Raw genomic sequence first — 21901 nt, forward strand, 5'->3', positions numbered from 1 at the left:
TCTTGCTACTTGTACAGAACTTTAATCACTGAACTTTTACCACATACTCAGTTTGGTTCCAGATTGTTGATGCCGGTGAGTCAGGTACACAGGCTGTAGACTCTGTTAAAGTGAGTTGCTCTGTGTATGTGTAATATTGTAGGATGTGAAATATTGTGGGTTGACAGATTAGAAGCGTAATCCGCCCACAGGCTTATCAGCACATGCCATGGCTGTGTCATCATTCATCAAGCGTTCTCTACGGGAGAGTTCCAGTTTGAGAATGAATGAAGAAAAAAAAAACGCACACACACTCAGATGCAGATGCACATACCCGGAGTGAATGGCACAAAACCCAAAAAGTAAATTCAGAGTGACTTGCACATTTTCTAGGCAGCATAAACTGCTGACATAGATGTGTTCTAGAGGAAAGTACAACGTGAACCTTAAAAAATAAATCAGCATGATAAAATATGCTTATTGGGTAATGATTTAAGTGCCAAACAAATGTTATTGTGTTTAACAAATAAAAAAAAAGAAATCAAAGCTATTTCTAGGCTGTTGCCAAGAGTGTGAACAGCAAGGAATTAAAGAGAGCTGAAAAACAGACTGAACTAGCATCTAATTGTAGGGGAAAATATACATGTATTCAAATTTTGCTTTGACCTAACATAAAGGTCTAAAGAATATTTTATCATGAAGCATATGGAATGCTATCACACTTACACTAAAGACAATTCCAACCCATCTGAGTTGCCTTTGATTCCTGAGTACCTGATTGAGACATGCAATAACTCCCCATAAGCCCCTAACACAAGAGCCCTCAAGACACTAGTCACAGTCCCAGTCATAATCAATGTGTGAGCTCTCTGAACCGCCAAGCAATAAGATAGGACTCGCATGACTGAGATGCAAGTAAACTAGAAATTAATGCATTTGAAATGCAGAGAGCACTTCACGTTCTTGCCTCCAAACTACAGATGATTCCAATTTCAAGAAAAAAGCCTTCTTGAGAGCATCTCAGAAAATATAGCAATTTAACTTCTCATTAAAACTACAGTTAAAAGGATCTGTAGTAGTCATCTGACAGCAACATCTGAATTTTTGGTCACGTACATTATCAGAAGGCTGAACAAAAAAGAAAAGAGGATGGTATACAAGGAAAAGCACATGATACCCCACTGTGAATTGTGGAATTGGCTGGTGGTTTAGTGGCTTCTGTGAAAAGTGATTGCATCACGAATTCTGCCTCCGCCAGTTGGTTTGGACATTTTTTTTGTTTTCTTGTGTAGATTATCAATTCCTACCATACAAGTAGGGATGACTGCTGCTGCATATTACATTTACAGCATTTAGCAGACACTCTTATCCAGAGCGACTTACATTTTCTTATTTCAGTTTATACACCTGAGCAATTGAGGGTGAAGGGCCTTGCTCAGGGGCCCTGCAATAGCAACTTGGTGGACCTGGGATTTGAACCAATGACCTGCTGATGAGTAGTCAAACACCTATACCACTGAGCTACCACATCCCACTATATTATTATACATATACATGTATTATATGTATATTACTTAGCTATCTTCTGCTTCTAGCTTTTAACAACATGAAACAAAACATGCTGCTATGACAGACAATAGTAAACAAAGATAGTCATGTGAGTTGGAGGTTTCATCTCCATGCAAGCCTGTCTAATATGAATATTTGAAAAGAACAAAAAAAAAAAAAAAAAACAGCTCCAGTCTCATTAACCAGAATGTGCAGTGGTCCTGTAGTTAGCAATCTCAGATGATAGTGGTTTAAATTAGGCTACTAATTTGTTTATATTCCTAACAAAATTAGTTAGGTTCAGTTCAGGTATGAACATCAATAATAACTGTGAGAGAGATTAAAAATATCTACAGTTGAGTCCAATTACGATCTGTCAGAACCAGAATTCACACACTATGCTGAGAGTGCAGGCATTTTTCTATATTTCTATCTCTTTTTCCAGTGTATTCCACAGTTTCTAGGGACATAGTTACTTAAAATCCAAATATACGTACATATACTCAATAAATCCAACAGTGGATAGATTAAACAATCTGAACTGATGGCAGACAGCTTTATATTGCCCTGCCAGGACATCTGTTGAGTCTCCTAAGGTGATGTATGGTCTCTACAGATCCATATAAAATAGTCATGCTCTTTACGCAATGAAATGAAATACACTGTAAAGATAATTTAATTGAGATGTGAAAGTGTCAGGCAGAGTGTAATTGGCAAAGTAATAAATACTTAGGACTGGCTTTTGAGGAAGTGATGACGATGTTGGAGTTGTAATTAATGCAGTTTTCAAGCTCCTGTTCTTCGAATACTGTGCTTTGCTGCTGTTCAGACGTACTAACCTAACCCAGTTGTCAGTCCTTTACAATTATCACCCACATTGCTTTTATAAATGGCACCATATTTTTTGACTGTAAACATTTTAAAGTCAGAAATGAATTGTCCTATGTTTGGATCGGAGTAAATCACATATAGTATATTTTAAATCCAAATGATGCACTATTAAACTTTTTCCAGTGTAATACTTTACATAATTACTTACTTAAATATCTGTAAAGAGCTTAACATAGGAAAAACCTTTGATGTGATAATCATATCTGACATGAATGTAGAATTTCCATTAATGCATTGATCTAAAATAATCAGCCAAAGAAGCTGAATTGCATTAAGCGATGTTTATCGCATCCAGAGCATGACTAATTTGAACCAAGACCAAGGACATGGACATGGTGGCAGCAGAGGGTGCATAATTTAAAATAAAATCCATTGCATAAATTTCAGTTTCAGTTTTTGACTTCTCAGCATATAAACAACCTTACCGAATATCTGTACTTTGTTTGACCCTCTGCCTGATTTCCTGATATATATTTATTTTTTATTCATTGAATGTAAATGTTTTTAATATGGATTAAAGCATCTTTCTGTTTTTCTGTCTTAATGAATCACGCTTATGTGCTTGGTGCATTTTACATACACTTGCACATTACCATATAAAGTATAAAATGAAAAAAATAAATTGACATGTTAAGGATTAACAGGTTAAGTGTTTATAATTTTAGAAACTTTTTTAGAAGCCATCTCTGGCCTATACAAACTGTTCAGTCAAGCAAGATTTCTGGTATTCTCTCAGCGCTGCCACCGTTACATAGCCACAAAAGGCTTGGAGCTCAAGGTACAATGCCCACAGCGAAGCAAAGAAGCCATCATCTCCTATTCTCCATTTTTAAATAATGCATTTAAAAATGCCTGTTCTGCTTCTTGCTGGGGTGATGGAAATGTGGTGAAACAGCAAAAAAGTTCTTCCACATCAGTCAGGGGAGTAAGATCGCATAAAGCTGACAACCTTACTGTCACTTTGAGTTAGCATTCTAAGTACAAACTGGATTGCAAAGCACGAGGAGGTCTGCGAAACAACGACCGTGAAAATCTAAATTATCTGCACTTTACTAGAAATGCATCTCCGCTTGACATCATCAGATTATTCACCCATATCATTATCTAGCCACAGTTTCACTTGGACAGGTTTGACGCTTTCATTTGTGTTGCTTAGGTTAAAATAGATCACACTGGGTTGCACTTTTTGCAGTTTAGTTTTTTGCTCATTCTTTTCCAAAAATAGGTCTTAAAGTCACTTGGGGTAACATAAGTTTCAATGTGTTTTGTCAGGTTCTTACAATCCAAGATTGAATGGTGGTAAATGATGTCTGCCCAGGCATGACTCTCTATCTCTCCCTGTAGTGCATCCATATGTGTACAGACAGGTTTATCTTTCAGCCTGGTAACCTTGAGTTCAAGCAGCTAAAGCACAGTGTCAAGTGGTGCGAGAGCTGAATCACATACAGACCACCATCAACAAAAACAGGAAAAAATTTTCTCGACTCAAGAAAACTGTTTATACTAAAATACAGTCCCATCGGTCTAATACATTATCTAACAGGAACCACACTCAGGTTCACATTTTCACACACAACAGTAAACACAGAAAATACAGTGAGTGGCTGTTATACAAGTGGAAACACCACGATAAAGGAGAAGGGCCAGAGGAGAATAACCTGGTTCATGTAATCACATTTTACAACTGTGTTTTGCAGAAAAGCTCCTCAGAATGCACAACATTCACAATATGGAACCCTGAGGAAGACCAGATACAAAAGATGAAGACCAGTGGGTTTCATTTCCATTTATGGCATTTGACAGATGCCCTTATCCATACAGCTGAGCAATTTAGGGTTAATGGCCTTTCTCAGGACTGGCAGCTTGGCTTCCCTGGGATTTGAACTAACAACCTTCTGACCAGTAGTCCAACACCTTAACTACTGAGCTACCACTTCCCTCCAGTTCACTCCTGTCCCCACGGTTTCACTCCTATCAGCCAAGAACAGCAATTCTTTGATCATTACAAGTACAGTACACACACACACACACACACACACACACACACACACACACACACACACACACACACACACACACACACACACACACACACACACACACACACACACACCTCCTTCTTGTTATACTGTCACCAGTTCCCCATCCTTGGACTTAGGTAATAATCACTGCATACTAGAAACATCCCACAAGACCTACTGTTTTGGGAGATACTCTGAGTTAGTGGTCTAGCTGTCAATAATTTGGCCTCGTCAGTCACTCAGATTCTTTTTTCTATCTGTCTGTCTCTCTGTCTATGATAATAAACACCCGACATATAAATCCTCAGCCATCTCCCATTTACTGTATGTTAAAAACATATCTATTTGTTTTTTTCAAGGTGCCAAGACTCTAAAACACTGCTCAATAATCTGGCTTTTTTGCAGATTACGTGTCATGACTTATTCATATAAATTGGCACACCACACAAATAATTCAGCTATAGTAATCTAGCATTCCTCTACTCTGATGTCCGCACGTCTGTCCTTTAGTCAGTGGTGACAGGACGGGCATGTGTCCTCACCTCTCCACACACATACTTCAAACAGAGTGACGGCTTTTAGACCCAGGTTCACCTCCTTTACTGTCACACCTCTCACTTCACTGACAGCACCTTTTCCTCTTCACCCTCCATCATGTCTTCTGTCTTTCAACTGTGTCTCTGACCTTCTAGACGACTGGATCCCAATCTCACTCAGTATGGTATAACCTAATTGCACATATGTGTATAAGAGATCATCTGACATGTCACACCAATAGGCCATTAAATAAAAAAGCATGCCGCTTCTTGCTGTCACTTTTGGACACGTGCCAGAAAATCTGCTGCGTTTCGCTAGTGCTAAAGTAGGACTAGTGAGCTGTTTTAAGAGGACCATGTTTGTAGAATAAAATAAGCAAAGACATAATCTTTCATGGTCTGTTCTAGGGATGTTTTTGATCAAAACATATCATTATGCAGGTGCACAATGACTCAAGTTGGAATAAAGCAAACGTGAAATTATGTTTGAAAATATTCTGCAAAAAAATAAAAAATTCAGAGAATATTGTCACACAACATAATTAAATGGTTATGCAAAACATTCTGCAATTATGGCTCCATCTTCCTTGTCATCAAAATGGATGGGTGTCAACATTAAACACAAGATTTAGATGATAAAAGTGCAAATGAAGCCTGAAATAACTTACAGTACATACTGCACGGGCTACACTGTACTGTAGCATCACTGTCAGTTTAAAGCCACTCACTGCTTGAATTTTTAAAAAATAAACTTATTCTGGCAGCAAATAACAACGTGTCAAATCCAAGTATGGACAAACATATTGATCTCAAACCTTTGCCACAGTGTATTTTACATCCCCAGCTCATTCCTGGCCAGCGTTGTAAAGGCTCTAACACCTCCCGATAAGGGCTTTAACGAGAATGTCCCTCATAACCCATAAGATCAATATCACTGAGCAGACAGTGTTTAAATATGCCAAAACTGGCAAAGAGACCAGATTTTATGTGAATTTTCCTACTTAGACTAAAATGGCCTAAATTTAAATGTGCAGACTGAGAAAGGAATGCATGCTAGGTCACTTAGCTAACAGATGCTTAATAGCTTTCCCCGCTGTGGTAACAGAGCCCTGACTATATCCACTGTGCGCAATCATGGGGCAACAACAAGGCTGCAAAATGTCATACTACCATCTATCATGCCTTTGTTTATAAACAGAACAACGTGCATTCTTCCTAAACCCTCAGAGCACACGGCCGGAATGCTTTTGGGCAATAAGAGGTTTGCATAAGGCACAATACAATGTCATGGAGCATTCTCTCTGTAAACGCACACTAAAGCAATTAACGGAAACAACAGTGTCTTGTTTTAACCTTTCCCCAACACAAGGTGTGACACACAAGATTCCTCAAGCCAACACTCTGATTCATTTTAGAAACACCTGAGACCACGGTCATTACTGCCAACAGTGGCAGGCCTATTTATCTGGTATTTCCTCCTACATTGTGTAGCAGCTTGAATGGTTTTTAATTGCTTTTCATAGATGAAGTGATGTGTGTAAAGGTGAATGTCATTAGCATGTTAGCAAGTATTTACCATTACAGTCCCTGGCAGAAAAAAAAAAGGAAAACAATTTTTCACTTATTTACTCATTTATTACATTATTTGAAAAATGTCATTCTGGCAACAGACCATGGGGACATTAAATCCACAACAAGAATGCAATAACTGTTCTGCCTTACTGTGGTTAAACGAAACATAACTGATAGCTAACATTAAAGTGTCCTGTCTTAGTAAAGAGTCTTAAAGAGTCAGTAAAGTCTCTGTATTGAACTGCAGGGATACTAAATGGGCTCTGGGTTACTGAGCAGATGGTTAGTGGTTCAAGCCCCAGCACCACCAAGCTGCCATTGCTGGGCTCTTGAGCAAGGCCCTTGAGCCTCTCTGCTCCAGGGGTACTGTATCATGTCCATGCGTTCTGACCCCAACTTCTTAAGCTGGGATACTGTATGCATAGAAAAAAAAAATCACTGTGCCTTAATGAATTACCAATTACAACCTCTTCATATCAAAAGATATTCCTTTTGCCAGCTGGTGTATTAACGAAGGTGTTGTTTAATACGGTGTGCTGAAATCGCCTACTGGCTAGAGATCTGGGGGTTGTAAAGACCACAACATATAATATCTGTACTCAAACCATTCTTCCTTAAAGCCTTGTGCACTGCAGATGGGATCGTCGTCATCCTGGAAGAGAACACTCCCATCTGAATATAAATCCTTTAGCACAGGGCAGAGGTAATCAGTCAGAAGAACTCTGCCTTAATTTGTGAATTTATGGCCCCAAACTATGCCAGAAAATTTGTCACCCATCAATGAATGAGCTGCATTCATTCATTCATCTTCAGTGCCACCTTTATCTTAGTCAGGGTCAGAATGGATCCTAAAACTATTCCAGGAACACTGGACAGGGTGCCAGTCCATCACTCTCTCTCTCTCTCTCTCTCTCTCTCTCTCTCTCTCTCTCTCTCTCTCTCTCTCTCTCTCTCACACACTCACACACACACACACACACACACACACACACACACACACACACACACAAACACACAAACACACACACAAACACAGATTCCTTCCAGTTTAGTGTATTCAATTCATCTACCTGCAGGAAACCCTGCATGACCACACAGAGCGAGAGAGAGAGAGAGAGAGAGAGAGAGAGAGAGAGAGAGAGAGCGAGAGAGAGAGAGAGAGAGAGAGAGAGAGAGAGAGAGAGAGAGAGAGAGAGAGAGAGAGAGAGAGAGAGAGAGAGAGAGAGAGAGAGAGAGAGAGAGAGAGAGAGAGAGAGAGAGAGAGAGAGAGAGAGAGAGAAAAAACATTGCACCACCAGTATCTGGAACTAAAAAATCAAACCCTGAACTCCGGGATGCATCAGTACTACCTGCTAAGCTATCATGCCAATGTAAGTAGCTAACAGCAGCTGCCACAAAATAATTTTCTACCTGTTCCTACAGAATGAACTGGTGGGAAAACTCTACAAAATTTTAGATGAGAACAAAAAGAAAAAAATAGCTGCCTATTGCCAAATTATTTTTTTCAGGGGAACTAATTTAGTTTTTTTTTTTACCTCTTTGTTATATTATACAACTGAGAAAAAAAAATGACACATAAACACTTTTCCTTATTCTTCGGAGCTTTCAACAAGTGAATAATGAAAATTAACATGTGGATACTATGTGCTGCTTTGCATCATAATATCTTCTCTACGGTGGACAGTGTGGTATTATGGAGAAGAATGAGATGTTAAACCACACAGGCTACACTGAAACTCCACAGACAAAGATTAAAACCAAGCTTTTTTTTTTCCACCAAGCCTTTTTTTCTTTCAAACTTCAACACTCTTTGATGAACCTGTATCCCCCTGTAGTCTCAAATTACTGTTCTCATCTGACAGGAGTCGAACCCGGTAGGGTTTGAAAGCACCTCAAGGTGCTTTCCTGTTCATCTCAGTTGAAAAGAGTCATTATTTGAGTTACTGTAGCCTTCAGTAATAGTCTGGCCTTTCTTTTTTGACCTCTCTTATCAACCCACCTGCAGAACTACAGTGCGACTCGCTGGAAGGTTTTTTTTTTTTGTTTGGCTTTATGCACCACTCTGTACAAACTCTAGAGACTGTTGTGTGTCCCAGGAGACGGGCAAATTCTAAAATACTCCAGCAAACAACATTCCCCTATACTGATGCTTGATGTGAACATAAACTGGTGTGTGTGTGTGTGTGTGTATTTTACCTCTGTGATAAAGCCCTTGGCACTTGCAGGACTCATGAAGAGAACGGCTCGGCGCAGCGTGTCCCTGTAGCGGTGCAACTCTTCCATCCTCATGGTGCGGAACATCCCAGTGATCATCATGTTGATGTTCGACTCCACCTTCTGTAGGGACACGTCCATCCCCTGCTGTGACGACATGTCCAGAAAGTCCTGGATCCCTCGGATATCTAAATATGCAGAAATGATGTCACCACAGTTACATTTCGTACCCAGAGTGAGCCTTTCAATCACTTTATTGAAATGGAATATACATGTAGTAAAGTGAATATACGTTTCACACAAATAAAGATATCACACACATTCAGGACCCCATTTATGAGATTGCAGAATCCACAGGCAGGGGAAATAACATCTCATTTGAACCATCATCTTCAGTCAGCAGGCACAGACATTAGTGCGTTCTCAACCATATCTCTTCTGCCAGGAACTTCAGCTTGAAAGCCGTAGCATGTACGAAAACATTAGCATTTGCGTTAATGACACACAGGCAAGATAGACGGAGGAAGAAAGAAAGAAATGGCAGAACTGGAGCACTGTCTCAGACCTGGGGTAAATAAAATATGAATCTCCTCCAGTTAAAGCGACGCTGGCTGCATGCTCATCCTTCTGTGCAGTCAGCTCTGTCCTACATCAAACCAGTTCCAGCATGGAGAGAGGAACGCAAGCCAAGTGCACAATTAAAGCAGAAAGAATAATAGGACTGGGGGCATGAAAAGGTGAAATGGAAAAGGGGTGTATCTGGATGGTGCCATTGAGACTCACTGAGACCCATTTCAAGGAACATTTACAAAGGTACTGAAACACAAATAGCATATGTAGACATGGAAAGTATACAGTAAACCTCCCGGTTGTAATGCTTGTCTGTGGATTAGGCTTTCTTTGTAGTGGACACTAGATAAAGGGGGAATAGGCAATCACCCAAGGCATTGTACAGGGCCTCCACATTACTGCTCTCCATTTGCTGGAAAGCTGAATGAGTATTAATATTCCTAGGCTACCTAGAGATAATGAGGGATCAAATTGCTTTGCACCAGGGAAGCCACAGTTTTCCTCAGAGTTCAATCAAATTCAAATGGTTTATCTTCTTTTACTGGCACGTTCTGAAAGTCAAAAGACACAATGAGATTAATTGGCAGAAATATTATTGGCTGAAATGTACGAATTTGATGCTTTGAATTGACAATGCATAACTGTTGAATATGTTACACCAGACTTTTCTCACTGCAGGACTTTTATGTGCTTTTGTTAACACGGCTTATAGTACTGTATAATCAGGACAAACTTACTGTAAGGCATTGGTAGAATTTATTATCATAGGTCATTGTTTTAAGATTTTTTACTGAATTTCTGTCTTGAGTAAGATTAAACATTATCTCTGTTCAAACCAGTCTCACCTTTATAATTTATGTACTGTATGTACAGTATTCATTTATTTGTATTTGTGTCCTTTTACAGAAATTGTAGGCCTGAGATGGATTTTATTTCAAGCCAAAGTGTCGAACTACAAATGCGTTTTTCCATTACTTATTTTTAATATGTCACAAAAGTAACATAACATTGTGTTCCTCACAGAATCTTGAAACTTTGCTTTTCTTTCTCTAGCATTTTAAGTTGCTCATATGATTATACATTTTGCTCTGGAGTTCTTCTCTAATAAAGTCACCTGTGCATGTACTGTACACACGTTTCCAGCAATAAAATCAGCTAATTCAGTCTATTGACTGGCACCGTGCCCACATATTTTCCAGCCACCTACTGGCATGTTTTAGGTGAAAAGACTCCCACACAGACACGGGGAGAACATGCAATCCGACTCCACAAAGACAGTAGCCTAAGCTCAGGATCAAACTGCAGACCTTTGAGCTGTGAGGCAGGAACACTACCTGCCCTGAGTAGTCAGACTGCAAAGCTAAATCAATTCTTACACTGGCAGGCCTGAAAAACCTTGCCTAAAGATAAAATAATAATAATAATAAAAAAAAGCAAAACTCTTTACTTATTCTTCTTGCTGTTCTTGTTCTAAATTTTTATGTCTGAAATAATCTTAAAATTTATTTCAGATGGAAAGAATGCTATTGAAGAAAATGTTTTAGACTGCTAACCTTGATGTGACCAAAAGTTTAGTTTCATTCTAGTCAGAATGTTGATTCCTGTTTTTTTTAAAAAAAAAAAAACAGCAGTCAGGCAATCGTTCTTGCTCTATGCAAAATCTTAGATAGATAGACGATAGACAGACACACAGATTAAACGATGGCAAAAATATTCGCAATTATACACAAAACGGGTGTCTCAAGTTCCTGGACATGAACAAAAAGCAGGGAAGCTACTGGATTTGGATCAAATCCAATACCCAATCAGTTCATGTGCTGGTTACAATGACATTGACTGCCTACAATCAAGCACTAGCTCTGGTGAAGTTGTACTAAAGTTATCATTTTTTCAAACATTCATTTTTCACCTTTAATCAGAGGTCTATCTAAACAAGGGGTCAGGTAAGTCTTCAGTCAGAAGACAGGCCGCTGTGCCTGCAGGCTTAATTAGAGGCATGCTTGATAGTAAATTAGTGACTAAAATGAAGTGATTAAACAAGTAAATCAGGTGTGGATATGATTAAAGACCCATGTCTTAGGTGCAGCTGCATAGAAGATATTATGTGTCTTAAAAAGTTGAAGTCAGCAAGGTAAAATCACCAACAATCCAGGTGTAGTCTTTCAAAATTACCACTGACCTTCAGAGTTTAACAGATGAAGGTCTAAAACTGTAGTCTTCTACCTTTGCTTTGAAAATGCATTATTATCAAACGGGTTCCTAACCAAGAGAGAGACGGACTCATGCTGTTAGTGCTAATTGATCATGTTAGATATATTTGATGTTTTATGGATATGTGTATGTACCTTTAAACATACTTGAATCCTTTGACCGCTCAATGAAATATATGCATGAGAAGTTTATACATGCTGAAAAATGTTACTTTTTTTAAGGTTTTCTTGTATATTTTATTTGACAGTGTACCGGTGGAACAAAGGATATGCAACACGCTGTTGGACGCAGTTGGTGTATAAAGACAGAAGGCAGAAGGTTACATGGGCTCGTGAGGTTGGGAGCAACACAAACATGTTCAACCAGATTGTGCAAGGTCATGTGACCTGTCAAGGGCGACAGGACTGGACATGGCAGCCTGCAGCCTGCCAATAGTTCTCATGTCATTTGAGCCTTTTTCCTTGCACTTTGAATTAAGCAATTCTTCTGTGATCTGATGCGACATTCATCTACATGAAAATGCTATATTTCACTATCATAGTGCTTAAAGACACTTGTATATATAAGTATATATCCTGCACATTACGAATTTCTTAAATCACAATTCTTTATCCATTTGTATATTTAGGTTCATGCTTATACAACTTCTGAGAAATGAAACAAAGTTTGATTGAAGTTTTTTGCCTTGAAAATATTGAGAAAAATCAGAGAATAAAGTTTCCAGCTGCAAGGAGAGATTTTATGCATTTGCCAAAAAATCAATCTGCCAATTCCCAGGCCACAGGAACATCATAAAGCGTAGAGAAATCCATCTGTTTCCTCCATCTACATAGGCTAATAGGGACACCAGAGAAAACTATATTGCTCTAAGGACAGTTAGGTAGATGTGATAAAAAATATATTAAACAAACAAACAAACAAAACAAACAAAACAAACAAACAAACAAACAAACAAACAAACAAATAAATAAAATAGCAACATAATGCCAGTCAGAAGTGACCATCAAATGAATGTACTTCAAATTTTGATGATCAAAACACTATAATAGTATATATAATTCCACTGTCCCAAACTACAGTTTTTATTACATGTATCTACAGTAACTGTCCTCCGACCAATATATATACTGTAACAGCTCACAGGTATTGGCATTCCATTATATGTCGCAAGATACGTAATTTAGCATCCTGACAATAATATAGTCTTTTTAAAGTTGCAAATAGTTTCACGAATGGCACTTATTGTCTGCATAGTAAATTCCCCCAGCTGGGTTAATTAGCAGGGTCACTGCCCCCCTGCATCGCCACTGGAAAGCACATCTAAATATGGACGACAAGTTTCGCAGATTGCTGGAGGAGGGTCCAAGTCACCATCTGTGTGCTGGATCAAGTTGAAAGCAAAAGCAAATCAGTGGCTGTGTTTCTCCCATTGGGCCGTGAGCAGATGATAGCACATGCCTTTAAACGCATGGACACATGCAGAGATCACAACAAAGTCTCCTCATATGTGGGGTCCTATAGAGCAATGTTCCCGCACAGCTTCTTTCTGCTCTTTCACGTCTCTGTAAAGCACTCGACATACCTTGACTCTACACTCCAGATTTATAACTACTGGAATTCTGGCAGGTTGAGCAATTAATACAAGCAAAACACTGCACTAACGCACAGACAGTGGGGGCCTTAATTTATTAGAAAACACACATGTAATTATAATCAACGTTAGCATCTCTATTATCATTAGTGGCTGGCACAGCTCTCCAGCTGTGACTCTGTGCCACACTAGGGGTTGGTTTTGTGAGCCCAGCTTGGAAAACTTTTCACATGTCGCTTCACCTCTTCCGGGCTGCTGGCTGTCGGCCCCCGGCTTCCTTCCCCCGTGTGGCCCCTCCCTGTTTTTTTTCCCCCCCCTCTGCTGCCCTTTTCCTTCTCCTCTCGGTTTCTCTCCCCCCGCGGTCCCGTGTTCCTCTCTTCTTCCCCGGGCTTCGTGCGTCCGCCGCCTTCCTTCCCTCCTCCTGCGTTGCGGTCCCTTCCCCGTTTTTCCCTCCCCCGTTGTCACCTCTTCCTTCGCTCCGTTCCCTCTTCCGTCCCCCCCCTGTCCGCTCCTCCTTTCCCCTTCTCTCTCGTCTTCCGGCTCTGTTCCTGGCTGCTTTTTGCGCAGCCACTAGGGATCAGCACACCTCTTTTCGTTCCGGTCCCCTCTTTTCTCTCTTCTCTCCCCTTTCCTGCGTCTTTCGTTTGTTTTTCTCTTCTCTTTTTCCCGTCCCTTGCCCCCCCAGCTCCCCCACCCCCCCACCTGCACCCACCACACAACACACAGGCACAAACAACCCAGCACACGCAAGTAACATGCATCACGTGTTCGCCCCCCAAAACCCCAAGCCAAACACCAAGCCACCATCCCTGCGGTCCGGTGGACTTGGCCCCCGCGCCAATGTGGAGTCCCAACTGTGCCCCTCCGTCAGTGTTACCTTACAGCTGTCACAGGCCTATTCCACCCCACACCACCAGAGGTCCCCATCCTCAAAATATCAGAACTTTTCTGGGTCATTTGAACGTTTTCTTGTTTGTTTATTTGTTTGTTAACAAACAAAACCTACTGGTTTGTTTACTGCCAAATGTGCTTTTCCTTTGTTTGGATTGGCTTTTTTCCAATTCAGTATTTTTTTATACTTCCACTACTAATGTTGTTTTCAAATCCCCTTATAAAGATTGTATTTTAACATGTTTCAATTTCAATGTTTCAAAAAGGTATTTTCTCTGAGCTCTGAGTTTCCAAGTGGTGCCTGTGTGTAAGAAAACATGGTGGCATCAGGTTAATGAAATACAAGCGCTGTATTTCAAATGTAAAACATTGTACAATAACAATGTAATATGTAACAAAGTTTACAGTGGCTTCATAAATGTATTAAAAAAAAAAACCTGATGCGCATTCTTTATTTTTCATTTACTTTTTTTTTGTAGTTTATTAAGAGACCAAAGTGACTTTGCACTTCTATTCAACCTCTAGTTCTTACTGTGCAGAAGGTAACAACAACATTTGTTATGAAAGATACTCTATGACCTTCCATTTGAAGACCAAAGAAGCATTCAAAAACCTCCTTGTCTTTAACTGTTGAATTTCAGGGTGAAGTGCAGGTGGAGATCTCAATGTGGTTGCAATTAGGCCCATTGTGCTCATCGCCATTAATAATTCTATACTTATATTTTGCTTCTGACTTTGGTAGGGATTAGAAGAGCAACAGGAATCCCAACAGAAATCAAATGAGTCAGTCTTTATATACTTTATTTTTGTGCCTCCCATACCTGTATAGTTACATAAACAATACGTGCAACTAAAATCAATAGATTTATCTTATGTAAATGTATGTGTATAAGCTCAGGTTTATCTTGGGTAAGTACTCAATGTACAGTGGGTTTGGAAAGTATTCAGATGCCTTCGGTATTTTCATTAGTATTGTGTTATAAAATGAATGTACTGTTTATATTTTAGCCAGTAATCTACACAAAATAATCCATAATGATTAGGTCAAAAACATAGAAATGGAAATGTATCCAAATGGAAATGGAAATTTAATCCAAATTTTACTAAGTCAAAAATCTCTTGTTTACATAAATATTATGACCTTAGCTAAGGTACTCGAAACAGATCTTGGCTGGAGTACAAATTCGATCGATTGGACATGATTTAGAAAGGCACACACCTGTTCAACAAACCAAAATGTAGGTCAGACCAGAAACCAAGTCAATAAATCCACGGAACACTCTGTAGCCCTCAGAGTACTGTAGAGGCAGATATGAACAGTGGTATAAAAAACACTTCTGAAGTTTTGAATGTTCCCAGTAGCACAGAAGTCTGAAAGCACCAGGACTCTACCTACCCTTCCTTGTCAGGAGGGTGACCATGAACACAATGGCAGAGCTTTAAAAGTCCTCCGTCAAGATGGGAGAACCTGCTAGGAAAAACAAGCATCTTGAAAATACTTCCTCTATTATGTTAGAGTGGCTATACGGAAGCCACTATGCTTTTCTGAGGAAAAAGCATATGGCAGACACTTAAATGACTAAGTGCATGAGAAAGAAGATTCTCTGGTCTGACAAGAATGGACCCCTTTGAACTTCATTCACATATTTGTTGAGAAGCATGATGGTGCCTGCATGATGTTGTAGGTTTTTCTCAGCGACAATGAGAGCCTGTATTGGTCAGAACTGAGGAAAGGTTTAGTGCAGCCAAAAATAGACAGATCCTTCAAGAGACATTTCTGCAGCGTGCACACAAGCTCGGACTGGGGCGAAGCTTCACATTGTCCCATGACATCAACTTGATGCATACAGCTAAGACAACATCGCAGTGGTTTCAGGACAAAATCTAGGTTTGCAAAGTTTGTAAAGACTCACTCCAGAGACTCAATGCTGTAATTGCTGCAAAATGTGTTTCTATATAAAGTGTCTAAGATTTTCTGCAAGCCACTGTTTATTGACAGGTTGTAGTATTATAGGTTTCTAACTGCCACTCATGTGTCATCTGGACAAAACCTTCACAAGGTGTAACAGCAGTCAGTCACTTGTCTTTTGCATGAAATTCAAATTCACCAATAGAAACATTCTTTCTAATTGTGTGGAATTACCTATATTACACTATACTACCCAGTACTTACAGTGCTAATGTTAACTTAACTGTGCTGCTCTCACTGTACTGCAAGATTTACATCAGTCTGTAATTTGACAGTACTTACACAGCAATAGCAGTTCCACTGCTAATTAATTACACTAGCAATCCATAAGACCGGTGATGTTGAGGGGGTGAAGCTCGACTCTCTGAGTGTCTGAGTCTGAGTGCCAGACAGAAGGATGTTGTCAAATCTACTGTCCATCTCAGACAACAGCAACAATTTTGGTGACTTGGTGCTGCGGTAACAAACCCAATTTTCCTGTGAGGATTAATAGAGTATTCTGATTCTGATTCAGTAGTTACATCTGCACTATAAAAAAATTCAAGATGGTTAAACTTAGTTCAAATTAGAAGAAAAAAAGTTCACCTGCTGCTTTAAAAACAAAGATATCATTTGTTTCATTCTACAAGACAATGGACAACTTGAAATGTTCTTTTTTGAAATCTTATTAAGTTCAATATCCAAAACTTGTCATGACAATTGAAGTTAAAGAGAGGAAATATGTTCACATAACCAGTTACTAAACCACACCATTCTAGGTACTGTCAAATTATAGTCCAGGCTTCTACAGGTTGTTATTTTGCAACAAAACATTTCAAGTAACTGCATTAAAATGACAATTTTAAAAGCCTGCACAATCTCAGCATGACTTTGTAATCTCTGAACATACTTGTTTGATACTAGTTCACTAGTTGCTATTAAAATAAATAATCCACAGAGGCACAATTTAAAGTGAGACCAAAGCATGTTTTTTTAATGATTAATAATCCAAATTAATTGCCAGGAGAGAATCCCCATTAGTCTTACCAACAGAAGGTTTTCACCCTAATTACTGTACTATATTTCGAAATGATTGAAATGCTGCACATTACATTATTTCATTATTTCCAGTTATAGGAAAACTGTGTAGAATGAGGGAAAGGACTACTAGTTTGACTGACAGACAGCAATGGATAAGATACACTATGTGGCCAAACGAATGTGGACGTATGTTTATCTAAACTGTTTCCATAAAGCTGCATAGGATATTATACACATACAGTACATGTAAATGATGCATTGCATTCTGTAGTAGTAATAATTCATCTTTACTGGAGCCAAGGTATTCAAAAACCGTTCAAGCATGATAATTCCCCTGTGCACAAAGTGGACTCCTGGGCAGAGCCCTTACCTCAACCCCAATGAACACCTCTGGGTTGAACTGGAACACTGACTGCATGTCAGACCTCCTCATTTCAGTGACATCAGTACATGACTTCCACTAATCCCCACAGGCATGTTTCAAAATCTAGTGGCAAGGCTTCGCAGAAGAGTGAAGGTTATTGTAATTGCAAGCACATATTGGTCAGGTGACCACATACTGTACCTTTGCCAATATAGTGAAGATAGATAGATAGATAGATATACAGAGAGACAGACAGATAGACAGACAGACAGACAGATAGTGCACAGCTACTCTAAATCAAACTTAACATCAAATTCCGGTGCTAGTGAAAGTTTTTGGAGACACCCGAGAGAAGCTTTGTGGGCCGTGACCTGAATGCAAAGAGCTAGATCTGAGACTCAAGTGAGCTAAAGCTCTGTGCGCTTTGCATCAATCCCCACTCTTAACAGCAGGCTCTTTGCTGTGTCTAATGCTTTGACTATGCCTGCTGAAACCAACAAGAAATAACAGTCCTGAAAAAACAGCCTGCCACAGCACACAAGCCACAAGTGAGACAACAGGTGAATGTTGTGTGTGAAAACGTAGATTACCGAAGAAGATAAGTGTAAAATCTGGGAATGGCAAAAATCGATATGGCAGGAAAACTAAAATATACCCTAAGGAATACATTTTTCCTTGGGTCCAGCACAGGGCAAAGTGGGCAGCTGGCTCTGACGCGAAGATAATTGGGTCATTCGCCTGAATCATTGCTAATTATATCCATGAAGGGGGACAAAATTTGATTTACTCTATCTGTTTCATCTACTCATTTGTTCAGCATGGAGTCCTGGAATTTAGACAGTATGCATGCTAATCCAACTGTATACTGCAGTTGGCTTCATGTAATTAATAACTGATTATATAGCTCTTTGCTTTGTCAGTGAATAAGCATAAAGATAAAGGTGGTATAAGAACACCGTGTAAGTATAATGAGGGCAGGAAAAAGGTTTTATTTCTTTATGTGCTGTTCTATGTAAATTATACTTAAGTCAGTTTTGATGAAAGCATATTTAAACCAAAAGAACTGCACATACAGTACAATCCTACCATAAAAATATTAGCATAAAATATCTAAAAGCTATTAACCATAACATTTAACAGTGACACACACGCACCTGTCCATGCACATGATGTAAAAGAACATGATTCATCAGACCAAGCAACCTTCGTCCGTTATTCTATTGGTCCCCGGCAGTGCACAAGGGTCCCTGGCAGTGCACTCTGAATGCACTCTGAACTTTTTAACAACTTGTACTGCACTAGCTCTTCTTTGGGATCAGATCAAATGGGCTAATTTTGACTGGTTCATCAGTTATTCTTCCTTGGATCACTTTTGGTAGATACTATCCAATGCATTCTGTGAGAAACTAACTAACTGCTCAGTTAATGCCTAGATATACCAAACCCCTTGATAGGTGCCATTGTAATGAGATCATCAATATTTCACCTTACCTGTCAGTGGTTTTAATGTTATGGCTGATGGGTGTACAGTTTAAGCCTTCTATAGCAAATCTATGTTTTGCAGTAAACTGCTCCATAGTCTCAAGATAGTCACTACAAAGGTACAGTCACCGTTGTGTTTTAGCTGGGATCGCGGCCAACAGACCTGAAGATCACTGAGACCGGGAGGCAAAATATGGTCTGAGTGCACTGATGATGCAAGGAGTCACAAGTGCATAAAACGCTTTACAACCAAATACAATCATCTTAAACTGGATTCTATAATGGACAGTGAAGCTGGAGATGTGAACTCTTTTCTTGGGACCACTAAACAGTCTTGTAGCCAAAGATTGGCTAGCTGGAGAAAAAAAAACAGGTATCAGGCAAATCCCAAGTCACTTGTTACAAAGCAATAATTGTAACAGAACTGAATAAATTGGCAAACTGGCAACGGCTTGTCAGGTCAACCCTTCACTGTAAAGAGTTCTGCTTGAACCACTAAACCGTGAAGTAAGCAGGGGACAATGAGGATAGAGAAATCAATTTACCAACAGATTCAATTGTCCAAAAAGCTATTTTAAAAACAAAGTCAAAGCAATTTAAGGGTAAATTGTTCTCACTGAAAGAATGCTGATTAGAAGAGCACAGCTAATGCCCAGTAGATCTATCTTCCGAGTCATTGGACAAGCTTTCAGTGAGCTTTAGGCAGGAAGAAGGAGAGGATCTCAGAGGTTTCATTATGAAGGACTGTGTGAGAAGCTTGGCTTCCTGGTGGAACTGAAAACCTATCCGTTTCTCTGTAGAGACAGACACTTATTTATCGTGGCCTTATCCTGCTGCAGTCGAGTATGGCCTCCACAGGGACTGACAGGAAGATGGAGTTCTCTCACACACAACTGTGCAGCTTCCCTATCTCTCTCTTCCTCAGTAACAGACACACACACACACATACTCAAGTACACACACATACTGATGTACATACAGACACCTACAGGGTACACTGATGGTGTCTCTGCCCCACACTCACTTTTTTCCTTACAAAATAAACACACAGACATTTTTCTATCGGTTTCCGTCTCTCTCTCTCTCTCTCTCTCTCTCTCTCTCTCTCTCTCTCTCTCTCTCTCTCTCTCTCTCTCTCTCTCTCTCTCTTTCTCTCTCTCTCTCACACACACACACACACACACAAACACACACACACACAGTTTTTCTTGTTCTGTTTTTCTCATTCTTTCACCTACACACTCACACAATTCTGACTTTTGTGGACATAATGAGCTACAACAGAAACAACCACATATCGTATTTTTAAAGAAATGATGAGAGGGTGTTGACACGAAGTGGCGAAGTCCAAGTTATGAATAATATCAGTGATTATCAAAGGCCTGCATGGTTAACAATGAGCAAAACCACTTAATCCCTATTATGTCTGGAAAGTCGCACTTGAGTCTAACACATAGCCTTTAAATCTGTCACAATATTGCATTCGTTAGCTGTAAGCTTTCAGGCTTTTTCTCTGTGTTTCAGTGTATTAAACGGATATCTAGAGGATCGCCTATTTCCAGCTGGCATGTAGGCAAAGTGTCACCATTGTAGCTGCATGTCTCTCAACAAGTCATAATTCATAACTATTCTTCAGTACTACCAGTGTATATTCTGTTTCTCATTATTCCTTCATTTTAACATTTAATTCAGAACAAATTCAGGATATTAAAATAATAATAAATATGTAAGGTATTTATACTGTATACACACACCTCTATATATATATATATATATATATATATATATATATATATATATATATATATATATATATATATATATATATATATATATATATAGAGGTGTGTGTATATATATATATATAGGTTTGTTTTGGTTACATATCCAAAAGAAAAAAAATCATAGACGTTTATGATTATGGGAAATATCATGAGCAGCATATGATTGTGTTCTTGACTAGCATTTGCTGTAATTGAAACTCTACTCATTTAGGAGTCTACAGTATGTTATGTTATAAATTATGTTATGTGTTCATGAATGTTCCAAACATTATAGAAACAAGAATTTCACATCATACACTATATTGCTATTTGGACAACTGACCCATCACACCTATATTTGCTTGCTGAACTTCCCATAATAGATTTTGTCCACCTTTACTGTCATAATAACCTCCACCCTTCTGGGAAGACTGTGGAACATGGCTGTGGGCATGTGATCATTCAACCACAGAAGTTTTAGCTCAGGTAACCTGCAGCATACAAAGATTTTCTCAGCAATTCTTTTATTCATATGGGTGTGATAGTCAGGTATACACACACTTGAGGCCACATAGTGTATACTGATTGCTTCTAATGATCACATTAGTGCTTTACACTACAAGAGTCAGACACCATTAAGTTAATGTACTGGAAATTGGTTGGCTATCTGAAGAAATAAAGATCTAGATAAAAGGAAGAAAATTTTCCCTGTAGCCAAGACAATATAAATGAGTATATCAAAAAAACAGAATTTCTAGTAATTATAATATTTTTTAGGGGTTTCAGCACAGATCTAAACAGTAAGTTCTAAAACATTATAAAAATGCAACTGCAAACGTAAAAACACAACTGCAACACAATAACACTAACTCAAAAGGAAAGGGGAAGTCCATAATGAACATCACATCTTGATGGTGACTTGCTACAGCATTCGTCATTCTAAGAAACTGCGAGCAATAGAGAGCTAATGTTTAGAGAAATACTGTGTAAGCCTCATAGAATTTATCAAAGAATTTATTCATGCTTATGAAGGGCATTCATATGACATTATGGTAGATACGCTGTCATCTCTGTACAGTATGCAAACACTAAAAACCTAAACTAAATAAAGATGGGCTATTCAGAAGAATACTGTAATTCAACCACAGATTTTACATTAAATTAACTAGGCTCCCAGACAGAAAATGTCTGATCCCTTTTTTGTTGTGATATTTTCAGTACTGTGCATGTGATGGTCAATAAGGATCCCCCTGTCTCTTTAAAGTTGATATCTTTATAC

General features: G+C 39.0%; 1 protein-coding gene across 8 annotated transcripts in view; it reads right to left on the reverse strand.

Moving 5' to 3' along the window:
• grid2 (glutamate receptor, ionotropic, delta 2) overlaps window positions 1-21901 on the reverse strand; it is a 407738-nt gene that overhangs the window by 151292 nt on the left and 234545 nt on the right. For 7 of the 8 annotated variants that reach the window (XR_007137759.1, XR_007137758.1, XM_047800191.1 and 4 more), the window contains exon 4: window positions 8744-8949. Coding sequence is in view for 6 of the 8 variants with exons in the window: in XM_047800191.1 (XP_047656147.1) it covers window positions 8744-8949 (206 nt within the window). In the remaining 2 variants the exon portion in view is untranslated. Of the gene's footprint in view, window positions 1-8743; window positions 8950-16275; window positions 16486-21901 lie in introns of those variants that run through there. The other variant, XM_047800196.1, reaches the window with a different exon arrangement.

Source organism: Tachysurus fulvidraco, chromosome 14 (genome assembly GCF_022655615.1).
Source record: "Tachysurus fulvidraco isolate hzauxx_2018 chromosome 14, HZAU_PFXX_2.0, whole genome shotgun sequence".
Classification (NCBI taxonomy): domain Eukaryota; kingdom Metazoa; phylum Chordata; class Actinopteri; order Siluriformes; family Bagridae; genus Tachysurus; species Tachysurus fulvidraco.